Here is a 12,500-nt window from a genome sequence, read left to right as displayed (position 1 = left end):
AAAACAACCACTCAAACAGGAAATTCAATCCAAACCCCCTTAAACTCTAATCCACATTACAAAATAAAAAGAAGCAACACTATCACATTACAACAATGGAATGAAGACAACCTAGATGTCGAAGTTACATTATAAGAGGAAGGAAAACAATGCTCAGGATACAAGATAGAATAGTCACAAATCTACATAAAACAATTATACAAATCCAAATATGAAAATAGAAATGAAAAAAGAACTACAATCTCATATTCCTTAACCATAAACCAAAACCCTGTGAAAACAAAAATAAATAATAATCATAATGTTACCCATAAATCTAGACAAATCTAAATGACAAGTGAAACTAAACACAGCAAGAAATTCAGCCATTTGAAAAAGGAAATATTTTTTGAAAATGAAAAATTAGTATCATACTCCCTTTTAGTATATACTAGATAGAAAAAAATGAAATTATAAAGATAAACTTAAGGATATCCCCTTTTTTATTATTTCTTTGTTACAGTATTTACTCAAAACTTTATCTTTATGCTTCTTTTCTTACTGTGCGAACACCAACTATAATTTTCACAAAGTAATATTAGAATCATGGATATATACTCTAATGAAAAAAAATAATAACAAACGATAAAAAATGTGACAAACTAAACATAACTACAAACCGTAAACTACACAATGCTACATGATCTTAAAAGTATAATAAAAACACCATCTTTCTAACAAAATCATTCAACTAAGGAAAAAAAAAATAAAACAATCAAATCAAAAATCAGAAAGAGATTCAGAAAACTGGACTCTAAATGAAAAAATACAAATTGAAATCTATCAACTATAATAATAAACAATATTGTTAAACAATAATAATCACACAAAAAAATCAAAATGGTGGTAGCAGCCCATCAAAAGGGCAAAGAGCTCTCACATTTCAACTGAAATTCCTGCAATATTTTCAACTTCACAAAAGAACAACCAAAAACACATTACAACAGGATTCAATTCTTTGGATATAAGATTACTGCATCACTCAAATCACATCACTTTACAAGATCAAATAAAATGATTCTTACTAATTTCAACACAATTCTTTTTTTTCTCCATGAAATATAAGAAAAAGAACAAAGAGATATGCTATCAGAAAACTACTACTCCAGCACACTGGTTCAGTAACCATATAATGAGAAAGAAATATTCTAAAGACATAGTGTGCTTATGGACTCTGCCTTAACAAAAAAAAGCATGCTAATTCCTGCAAATTATTTTGAGAATTAGTCTAATAACAGTGCTTGCAACAAAAATAACATAAAAAAACTATTTCCAATCTTTAGCATTATCAATAACTAAGAGTGAACAGCATTAAAATCTGTGAATTACACGCTAGTCCCTGCAATCAACATGAGTACCAAGGCAGCATTCCTACCTGTAGTCGCAGTTGAGCCCTCAACCACCTTCTCAGCCCAGCTAGTTCCCAGGCTGGATGGACCACTACTGCAGGCAGACTTCTGTCATGAAGAGTCCCATTCCACCGTGAATAACCACCTGCGTATATGGGCATGCCATACTGTTTTTCCAGGTGGATATTCACAGGACAGGTTTCCTCTTCCAACTCCTCAACTTTGTCTTCTTCCTTCTCTGTGATGTTTCCATTTTCTGACTCCTTTTCCTCCTCCTGTAAGACAGCAACTTCATTCTTATTGGCTGGTACTTCATTCTCCTCCAGGTATGACTCCTGGCTAGTGTTCACAGATGTTTGCATCATCTTCGAGTGTATCTGTGTTCTGCTTGACTGTGTTTGACTCATGTAGGAAGATTGTTGGCTTCCTTCCATTGATCTTGGACTTTGGCTTTCATTAAGTATATCTTCTTCACTGGCATCAACTGAGGCTTGACTAGCATCAGTCATGTCTGGACTCTCGTCCACAGACTCAGGACTTGGGTCTGTCAAATCATTACTGGCCTCACTGGAATCCTGACTTGGTTCTGTCATATCTTGACTAGCTTCAGAAATATCTTGACTGGCTTCAGTTAAGTCTGAATTGTCCTCAATTAACTCATGACTGGCCTCAGTAAGATCATGGCTGGGTTCTGTTAGGTCATGACTCTCTTCAGTCAGGTCGTGACTAGCCTCAGTGAGGTCCTGACTTGCCTCACTCAAGTCCTGACTGACGACCGATCCCGGAGTGGCAGCTGAGAGGTCCTGCGTTATTTCAGAGGATTCATGACTGTGATCAGCTGAGTTTTTCCTTGTGTCCCATGCACTGAGCAAAGATTCCTCTAATAAAGAGTTTGATAAGTTGTCTTCACACTCTCTGGTGATAGAACGTGTGAGTTTCAATTTTCCAGGTGGGAATAAATCTCGATAATCAATGTAATGTTCTTCCTTCCTCAATGCTGTTCCTAGTTTGAGAGCAGCAAAGTGCCTCCTAATTGCCAATTCAAGGCAACTCACAATGGCATGAGTAACATCAGGGTCACCAATGTCTAACTGAATGCCAGTGTTGTTGCCAGTGGTGGCGAGGTCATCATGCACAGCTTCCTTGCTCAACACACAAACCCACTGATCATTGGCTCCCACCTGGAACAAACATAACCATATGCTAAATGTTTACACTATATATTTATACATACAACTCATAATATCAGTTTTGTAAAATTAGCATAAACATTATCCTGAAAAAAAAAAGACTAAAGGATGACCACTTTCTTTCATTAGATGAGAACCATATCATTATCACCAAATAATACTGAAAACCTGGGAAAGTTCAAACAAAAAATGAAATCTTCCTTGACTTACTATGATGGTATGAATATCATGATAAGGTAGGATATGTCGAGGTTTGGAACCCTTCAGTCTTGGTGCCAGTATGTAGAGCGTTTGTGTTGATAAGACAACCTGAACTCCTATGCTGTGCCCGCTACTGTGACCCTCTCGAGCAGCAAACACCTGTCATCAACAACAATATAAACTACAAATCATCATACACTGCTCTTGTCTTAAAGTCCTCAATACTTGTGTAAACCTGCACAGATTGGATTTCCTCCTGTCATTGTCTGTTCTCAAATACCCAATCAACAATCACTATATAAGTTGACTGATTCACTGTAGAAAGTTTTCCCTCGACCATTAACAGAAGGCACCTCTCCATGCAGTAAATAACCCTATAATAAGATATCTTAGTGGGGTGAAATTAATGGAATGTTTACGCTCAAGAGAGGTTTCCATACAACTTGAATTCTATTGAAAAAGTTAGGTGATAAAGAACCTTGGCTTTTCTGAAAAAGTCACATGACAGTAACACGGAAAACACATATCAAACTAAAAGGCACCTTACCCGATAAAGTTTCTCTTCAGGCAGTGCTAGCACATGAGTCATAATCCATTCATCTAACTTATAATCCGTAATTCTGCCTGGGGTTACGAGGTTCGACTGCCCCTGAGCAACCTCCAGGGCAAGTCGCCTTTCCTGAAGGTCAGAAAAAATGAGAGCAATTAATGACTATGGTACCATTTCTATTTGAAGTCTTTTATGAGTATGATGAACTTTCACAATGAGTCAAAGTCTTTCTTTCTTGAATAATCTTATTAAACAAAGTAAAGACTGATCATTTCATCTAAAAAAAACAAAAAACAAAATGATTACCTCTTCCCTAAATTTTTTGCCGTCTACTTTGACTGGAATGTACAGGCTTGGGGGAGCCTTATCCCTACGAAAACTCTTTTTGTACAGCCTCCTCCTCTCATCAGATGAGAGCATTGACTTGGACCTCCTGACCTGCAATCTCCCCATCCCATCTCTCTGCATCTGGGCCTCTGCCCTGATGGCCATCAGCTGCTTCTGCTTGGGTCTCGTCCCTGTAGCTAGCTGTTCCTGGCTCAATAAGGCTCTGGTGGAAGTGACTGGCTGGCAGTCCAGGATGCTCGGGTCTGTTGTGGCCTTCTCCAGCAGCTCATGTCCCATCTTGGTTAGCTCTTCCCATCTCAGCCCATCAATGATGTTGGTTCGCTGCACCACTGCTGCTGATAACACCCCCTGCTCCTGCTTTTCCCCCGGGAGACACTTCCACATGTCACTTGAGATGTCTGTGCTGCTGTTGTTGTTGTTGCTATCATCATCAGCATTGCTCGGTGTTAGGCTGATGATGGACTGGTGTAGGGGGGGGTCCTCCTGGCCCTCTGGTGGAGCTCGCTCACTCAAGGAAGGGGTAGACTAGGAGGCCAAATAAGATGGGATAAAATTACTTCATAGCATATCAAGAAGTTAAATTTTTAAGATATATTTCATATATGATCATATATGAAATATATATACACACATACATATATACATACAGGAAAACAAACTCCTAATCTTACTGATAACCCAATAGTATTATTATACTATCTGATTACACATCACCAAATTTTGGAGAAGGCCAACACACAGCAAACAAATACATGTTACTAACTGAATTCTTCAAGTATACAATATCAACCTTAGTCTCACCTGATCAAGGCTGGTAAAGAGTTCATCTAATGCTATTGATGTTGGAAGCAGCCCTCGATCCTTTAAGTTGGAAAGTAAGTCACGAAGATCACCTAGATCACGAATCTCAGAATATCCACAAAGGCTGAGCCGACTGTAAGCAAAGAATTTTGAGATCAAAAGTAACATAACAAGGTAAATATATGTGCAACATTAAAACAACAGTATATTTAAATAATTCCTTATAGTGCTTTGCTATTGAACACACTTCAGATCAAATCTGTGCAATAATATATGGAAAAAGGATGAACCTTTGCTTTAAATTTAAAGATTCATTGGCTTTATAAGAAAGGTTCTCTATGTTCTTCCTTTAATCCTTCCAAGACAGCACCAGACTTTTCTATGTTGTACCCATTACCCAAAAGCCCATTCTTTCTGGTTGGGCCTGTGCTGTGTACAACGGTCCCACTTGCTCGCTAACTAAAGCGAGACATGACGTGTATGTCATATGCCATTGCATCATGACAGCTATAGGAATTCCTATCAACAAAGAGTTAACTATGTGAATGCACAAATATTGCACATACATCAGGACCTTTAGGAACAAATGTCATGCATGCCATACATGTACGAGATTTTGAAACTGGCAAATTGTAATGAAACGGGGGGAGATAAGGACAACCAAATGAGCTCATTAAAAGACAGTGATGAATATGAACTCTATCTTCTAAGAAAAGTGAGAAAAAAGTTGCTGGCCCCTCATCCCCTTGCACTCATATACTCTCGTCTGTTCTTAACCCATTAATGCGGGTATATTTTGGAGCCAAAAATAAAAAATTCCGGGCAGCTACAAAATCTGTGGGCAGAGCTGCCCCAGACTCTGTCCACCTGCCAGCCGCGGCCTGCTGCTGCGTCGGAGCGCGAGCCCCAATACAAGGTCACACTGGCGAGATGCCCAGCAATGTTTATTTTTACGGGTGTCTCATATGTGGGACACCCGTCGTTAGTGGGTTGAAAAGGTCATGTACACTGTACTATATTAACCCACTATGGTACATTTGGCATATTTTGAAGTCGAAAATAATAGTTTCTGGGTGGCCTCAAAATCGGCGTGCGGGGCTGTCCCAGAATCTACCTGCACATCAGCTGCCGCCCACGACGGATCCGGAGCACAAGCTCCGATCCAGCATCACACCGGCAGTATGCCCGGCAATTTATATTTCTCCAGGTGTCTCATATGTGGGACACCCGTTGTAAATATTAATCAACAATGTTATAAAAAACAAAATCCCAAGTCCTATGCCTGACCTTAGCCCCTTGTACAATTAATCTCATCCAGGATGACAAGAATCATAAATTACAAAGTTAAAAAGTGCTTAAAGATAACACTAATGATAAGCATAAATAAATGCTCATCATTTCTTACTTGTGTTGAGGCTTGTGCTGCTCCAGGTCAGAAATGTCTGTGAAAGAGACCCTTTTCTCCACATTCTTGGCATTAGGCAGCCTCCCCCGTCGTACCACAGTCACTTCGTCCCCTCGCATCTCATTCCCCATCTGTTTGCTTTCAATCCCATCGTCGGTCCCGTTGCAGGTTGTGTTCACATTCCGGTTTTCAAGAGTGTTAGCGAGTCCATCCCCATGTTGGTTCTTCTCCTTGTACCCATTCTCCTGCCTGTCTTCCTTGCTCTCACAATTGAGGTTGTTGATGTTCCTATCATAATTATCACAGTTTTGCTTTGGTGTCCCTTCCGCAGTTGTAATAGTTGGAGAGGAAGACGAGGAGGAGTCCCAAGGGATTGTAGATGTTGTCCTGGTTTGTGTGCCTGTCATGGAGGTCGCAGTGGAAGTACTGTGCCGGTGACCCATCTCTCCACTTTCATCCTTTTTCACTTTCGTCGTGCTAAGGTTTGTGCTCTTGGCATCAGTGGGCGTCGTGCCCCCCGATGACACTCTGGATGAGCTCTGTGATGATGACCTGCTCCTCCTCTTCTTCTTAGAGCCCTGCAACAACCGACAGTAAAAAAAGCTTAATGACCTTGAGAAAGGCCTTTGGATGAATGATTCAGAATCTTGCAAGAGACACATTTGCCATCTGAGGCCACTGAGTAAAGTGAGCAGGGTTTCTTATCAGGCTTGATATTGTGAAGCATTAGGCAGCTGATAAAACGTCTTCAGAAAAAAATAATCTTATCACAAGATCTGTTAATGTTACTTTGAAACAATATCTTATGTACTTAAATCAAACAGGTTACTCAGCTGACAAATTTTACTCTCTTTCGTCTGAAATCAATTTCAAAGGATTTAGATATGTATTATATATCGACTCTTACCAACAAGAAAATTATATATATATTCCAAATATATGATATCAGACATTAACTCATAAAATATATGCAAATAGAATATCCTGGTGACAGATTCATTCATATACAAACCACACTCTCCCATCCTTATACATCATGTAAGTACACACCAGAAGTAGTAAAATAACACACATAACTGATTTGATATACTTGAAACAAATAATCTTTGGAAACACCTGTCATGCTTTGTAAAACAAGAAAAAAAAAATAAATGTCCATTCTGCCACTGCAACTATCATAGAAAAAATGACTAACAAAGGCATTCTTCTTTGCATATAACTCTTTTAAAAAATGTATAATACTGAAAATGCCAAATAAATGTATACAAAATCTGCAAATCAATCAATGGTTAAGAATGATGAAATCAGAAAAGCAAATAAAATATAAACAAGAACAATTCAAAACAAATAAAAAAATATTTTCAAAACCCATTTGAAAAAAGTTTTTAAAAATATTACAATTTCCACAAGGTCATCAGAAAAAGTGCTGTCAACAATACAAGTCAAACAATTATCTGTTAACCATCTTACCTGTCATTCAATTACAAATCTAAATATCTAATTTTCACAATTATGACAGTAATATGCTCTCCTTTAGTAAAGAGGCAACAAAGAGAAGAATTCAACAATACAATCCTACAGAAATCAGCTGGAGTTTTCTCTCTGGGTCATCTCCCTTTGAATCAGATGCAAAAAAGAGAGTAATGACAAAGAAATAATAATAATAATAATTATACTAATACTAATACTAATAATACTAATAATAATAATAATAATAATAATAATAATAATAATAATAATAATAATAATAATAATAATAATAATAATAATAATAATAATAATAATAATAATAATAATAATAATAATAATAATAATAATAATAATAATAATAATAATAATAATAATAATAATAATAATAATAATAATAATAATAATAATAATAATAATAAAAACAATAACAACAACAACAACAATAATAATAACAATAATAATAATAATAATAATAATATAATAATAATAATAATAATAATAATAATAATAATAATAATAATAATAATAATAATAATAATAATAATAATAATAATAATAATAATAATAATAATAATAATAATAATAATAATAATAATAATAATAATAATAATAATAATAATAATAATAATAATAATAATAATAATAATAATAATAATAATAATAATAATAATAATAAAACAAAAATACAGATAAATCTGTCTAACAAATTGTTAAAGTCGATTTCCAAAGGCGTATATCATATGAAAATGCCTAAGCATTAGCATAAAAAAACATCTTGTTGCATCAAAGAGAAGGTGTTTGGTTGCTTAAAGTTACAAAAAAAAAAAAAAAAAAAAGTAAGCAAGCTACAAATGAATCACTAACATCACTTATATAAGCATAAAGGATATTATTTTCATGCACCATTATCTCAGTTTTCAAGCTTAGCGTGTAGAAGTGCTACAGAAGTAGTACAGTGATGGGGGTAACTTAAAATTCCTGCTACAGCTAGCCATTCCTTCAACTGCTAGTAGGGCAATTCAGGAAGAAAGAAATACTAGGCTACCTTGGCTATGTGTTCTATTTCTATGGATGTGTCCAACTGTTCACATGTAGCTTGAAAGACAGGTAACTCCCCTTCAATGGAATGCTGGAAAACAGTAGTACAGGTAAGTTACTCTAAGATGTTCTGAGTGAGACTGCTCAACTTACAAAAAAAAAACTCTCCCTTTTAAACAGAGATGTTATACGTCTACTTTCTTCTATCTAACCTGACCCCGATATCTAAAACAAACATGACATTATCAAAAGTTTCTAATAAGTTGAACAGTTCACCTTATATTTATATAGATAAACTTATCCTTTTTCCCAGATCTTAAGCTTTTCCTTGCCTTAGATATAAAGATCAATATAATTTAACAATATATAAAATACGGTGTCCCCCTATTCCTCTTGGCCTCTATCAAGTTTAGAGGAGAGCCACATGCAATTTCTCTTTTCTTCTTTGCAAGACAACAAACCAATGACATCCCCAGGGACTGGTTACAACCCAGTTTCATAAACCCCGCCTTTTCAAACAATCTATATGCAGCTGGGTTGAACATGCAAAGTACTCATTCACACACTCATTTACTCACTCACTCTCTGAGAGAATAATGGCTCTAAATGGAACTCTCATTACTCAAAAATGCAAGTTCTTATTCACAAAGAAACGCAAACAAAGGCCATCAAACCCAAAAAGTTCAGAGAAAATAATATAATCACACAGTAACAAAAATCATGATAAAATTCCAAAAAGAAATCTTCAAATCTTCAATGAAAGCTCATCAATCTTTTAATTGTTTGCTACAGCTAAGGAAGAAAAATACAATCTATTATCAAAGCCAAACCACAAGTTTGATGTAAAAACTATGCTTATGAAGTTAATCATATACAGGACACACATTATGACCCTCAAAACAGAGGTTACAAAATTAGTTGTATTAATTTTTTTCTTTATTCTCCAACATTTCTTGCATACATGCATACAGCCATGCAAAATATGAACATACAAAAAAGAGACACAAGTAAACTCTAGTTTTAACATGTATAAAAGAAAACCAGTCACTAATATTTAACTGAAGTGAATAATATTCTTACTGAACCACTCACCAAATTCAACATCACTAAAAGATTACTCATCAAAGACTGAGTACCTGTTGCCTTTACACTCTCCCAATACCCCAACAATAAACGAATGCAAAACACCTCACACTCCACAACTCCTCTGAGATACTGACCCAGCTCTCCTCGAGGGCCTCTGAGCATGTAGTATCAAGGTCTGGAAAATCATGCTGCGAGGGGGAAGGGATGGAGGACCCCATACTGCTCACAGACATGCTGGTGGCTGAAGAGCTGCTCATACTACCCCCTGAAGCCAGCCATCCCGGAATATCCTGCAAAATCATAATGTGTTTTTTAATATTCCATCTCTATCCATTTCCCTCCTTTCACTAGATGACTGCAATCCATTATAAGGATGAAATTGTGTAATCTGTGGTTTGTTTCAGCTCTAGGACTTCAAGAGAGAATATTTCATTTCACTTCTATTGAATGACTCCATCATGCAAATATTTAAATACGATCCCATTCATAAGAAAAAAATCAGCACATTCCTTTGAACCTATACATGATCAAATCTAAATACCTATCTCCTACATTTTACAATACAGTTACTGAAACACACAAAAATGAATATCAAAGTCAATCAGAATGTGTTAAGCTGTCTGCTAAACAGCATAAACTCCCTTCCTTCATTCCACAAAAAACATGGGGTATTTATCCCTACAGTATGACAAAATATGTCTTTATGACACTTCTCTAACAGATTTGGGGAAAAGCATATAAAATTTTAAAAATCTAAAAACATCCCACCCCTCCAGTCTTGTCTTAAAATATCAATATATACAAATAAACAAGGAGAAAAGAAAATACAAACCACAGGAATGGTAAATCGAATGTGTTCCAGACCCGCAGCCAGCATGAGGAGGAGGTGTGTCCTATGGGGGTCCCTCAGCAGCGCCTGGGATCCATAGTGTGACCCCAGTAAGAGCTGATGAGTGGTTAAGACATGCAGGTAGCTCTCCAACTGACCCTCATTCAAGCACAGGCAAATCCACGCACGACCTGAAAATGCAGGATTTTTACTCAAAAGTAATGTACTGGACTGTGATGTCAGCATCTTACGTCAGATCATTTTCGTTATTAATCTATTCATTTTCTTTTCTTTCAATTGAGTGCTTTGTATCAAAATCTTAGCATTTTAATATCATACACTGATATTCATTCAATCTTGACTATCAAGTTCAAATAACTTTGATGTCAAAAAAAAAGAAAAGAAAAAAAAAGAAAAAGGAAAAAAAAAAAAAATATATATATATATATATATATATATATATATATATATATATGAATATATATATATATATATATATATATAAAAATATATATAATCTAAAAGATAAAATCTCTCGACTAATCACAAAATAAAACATCTCCTGTTGGACTATAATCTTAATGTCAACAGAATGCTTTACAAAAAATCATTTCTATGCTTATTCAGATTTCATTACAATGTTAATTTGTCTCTTCTTGAAAACATAAAAAACTAATCAAATGTTCCATATAAAAAATAATAATACAAATAAATAGATAGATAGATAGATAGATAGATAGATACAGATATGGATATAGATAGATAGATAGATAGATATGAACAAAAATTAGAATAATGGGAAGAAAAAAGGGAGTAATGAAAAAAAAAAATTGTGGATAGCAAGTCAAAATTGTGAAAAAAAAATCTACTGCAATTTCTTCCACACTTCCACACCTCCAAGTTCCGTGCCTCTGTTTCCAGTCCCTCTCCCTCATTTCCCTTCAACTCTCAACTCACTTTCCTCCCCTTCCAATCTCCCTAAGGCCCCTTCCCATCCTCCCCTTCAACTTACATTCAGCTTCTTCCCTCTCCAATCTCACCCTCACTCCGATCTCACCCTCACTCCATTCTCTCCCTCACTCCAATCTCACCCTCACTCCATTCTCTCCCTCACTCCAATCTCTCCCTCACTCCAATCTCACCCTCACTCCATTCTCTCCCTCACTCCATTCTCACCCTCACTCCAATCTCACCCTCACTCCAATCTCTCCCTCACTCCAATCTCACCCTCACTCCGATCTCACCCTCACTCCAATCTCACCCTCACTCCAATCTCACCCTCACTCCATTCTCACCCTCACTCCATTCTCACCCTCACTCCAATCTCACCCTCACTCCAATCTCACCCTCACTCCAATCTCACCCTCACTCCAATCTCACCCTCACTCCATTCTCACCCTCACTCCATTCTCACCCTCACTCCAATCTCACCCTCACTCCAATCTCTCCCTCACTCCATTCTCACCCTCACTCCATTCTCACCCTCACTCCATTCTCACCCTCACTCCAATCTCACCCTCACTCCATTCTCACCCTCACTCCAATCTCACCCTCACTCCAATCTCACCCTCACTCCAATCTCACCCTCACTCCAATCTCACCCTCACTCCAATCTCACCCTCACTCCATTCTCACCCTCACTCCAATCTCTCCCTCACTCCATTCTCACCCTCACTCCATTCTCACCCTCACTCCATTCTCACCCTCACTCCAATCTCACCCTCACTCCATTCTCTCCCTCACTCCAATCTCTCCCTCACTCCATTCTCTCCCTCACTCCAATCTCACCCTCACTCCATTCTCTCCCTCACTCCATTCTCTCCCTCACTCCATTCTTACCCACTCCAATCTCACCCTCACTCCAATCTCTCCCTCACTTCAATCTCACCCTTACTCCAATCTCACCCTCACTCCATTCTCTCCCTCACTCCAATCTCACCCTCACTCCAATCTCTCCCTCACTCCAATCTCACCCTCACTCCAATCTCTCCCTCACTCCAATCTCACCCTCACTCCAATCTCACCCTCACTCCATTCTCTCCCTCACTCCATTCTCTCCCTCACTCCATTCTCACCCTCACTCCATTCTCTCCATCACTCCAATCTCTCCCTCACTCCAATCTCACCCTCACTCCATTCTCTCCCTCACTCCAATCTCTCCCTCACTCCAATCTCACCCTCACTCCATTCTCTC

At 37.2% G+C, this 12,500-nt stretch overlaps 1 protein-coding gene across 2 annotated transcripts in view; it reads right to left on the bottom strand.

Annotated features, from left to right (window-relative positions):
- LOC113824018 (uro-adherence factor A) overlaps nt 1-12,500 on the bottom strand; it is a 43,457-nt gene that overhangs the window by 9,265 nt on the left and 21,692 nt on the right. The window contains exons 3-11 of one of the 2 annotated variants that reach the window (XM_070128365.1): nt 10,310-10,497; nt 9,612-9,767; nt 8,399-8,482; nt 5,884-6,461; nt 4,479-4,611; nt 3,636-4,202; nt 3,327-3,458; nt 2,789-2,938; nt 1,415-2,569 (exon numbers count right to left, since the gene is read on the bottom strand). In XM_070128365.1, coding sequence (XP_069984466.1) covers nt 1,415-2,569; nt 2,789-2,938; nt 3,327-3,458; nt 3,636-4,202; nt 4,479-4,611; nt 5,884-6,461; nt 8,399-8,482; nt 9,612-9,767; nt 10,310-10,497 — 3,143 coding nt within the window. The remainder of the gene's footprint in view (nt 1-1,414; nt 2,570-2,788; nt 2,939-3,326; nt 3,459-3,635; nt 4,203-4,478; nt 4,612-5,883; nt 6,462-8,398; nt 8,483-9,611; nt 9,768-10,309; nt 10,498-12,500) is intronic. The other variant, XM_070128366.1, reaches the window with a different exon arrangement.

Source organism: Penaeus vannamei, chromosome 12 (genome assembly GCF_042767895.1).
Source record: "Penaeus vannamei isolate JL-2024 chromosome 12, ASM4276789v1, whole genome shotgun sequence".
NCBI classification, from domain to species: domain Eukaryota; kingdom Metazoa; phylum Arthropoda; class Malacostraca; order Decapoda; family Penaeidae; genus Penaeus; species Penaeus vannamei.
Note: the sequence above shows the minus strand (reverse complement) of the source record. Positions and strands in the feature narration are given on the sequence as shown.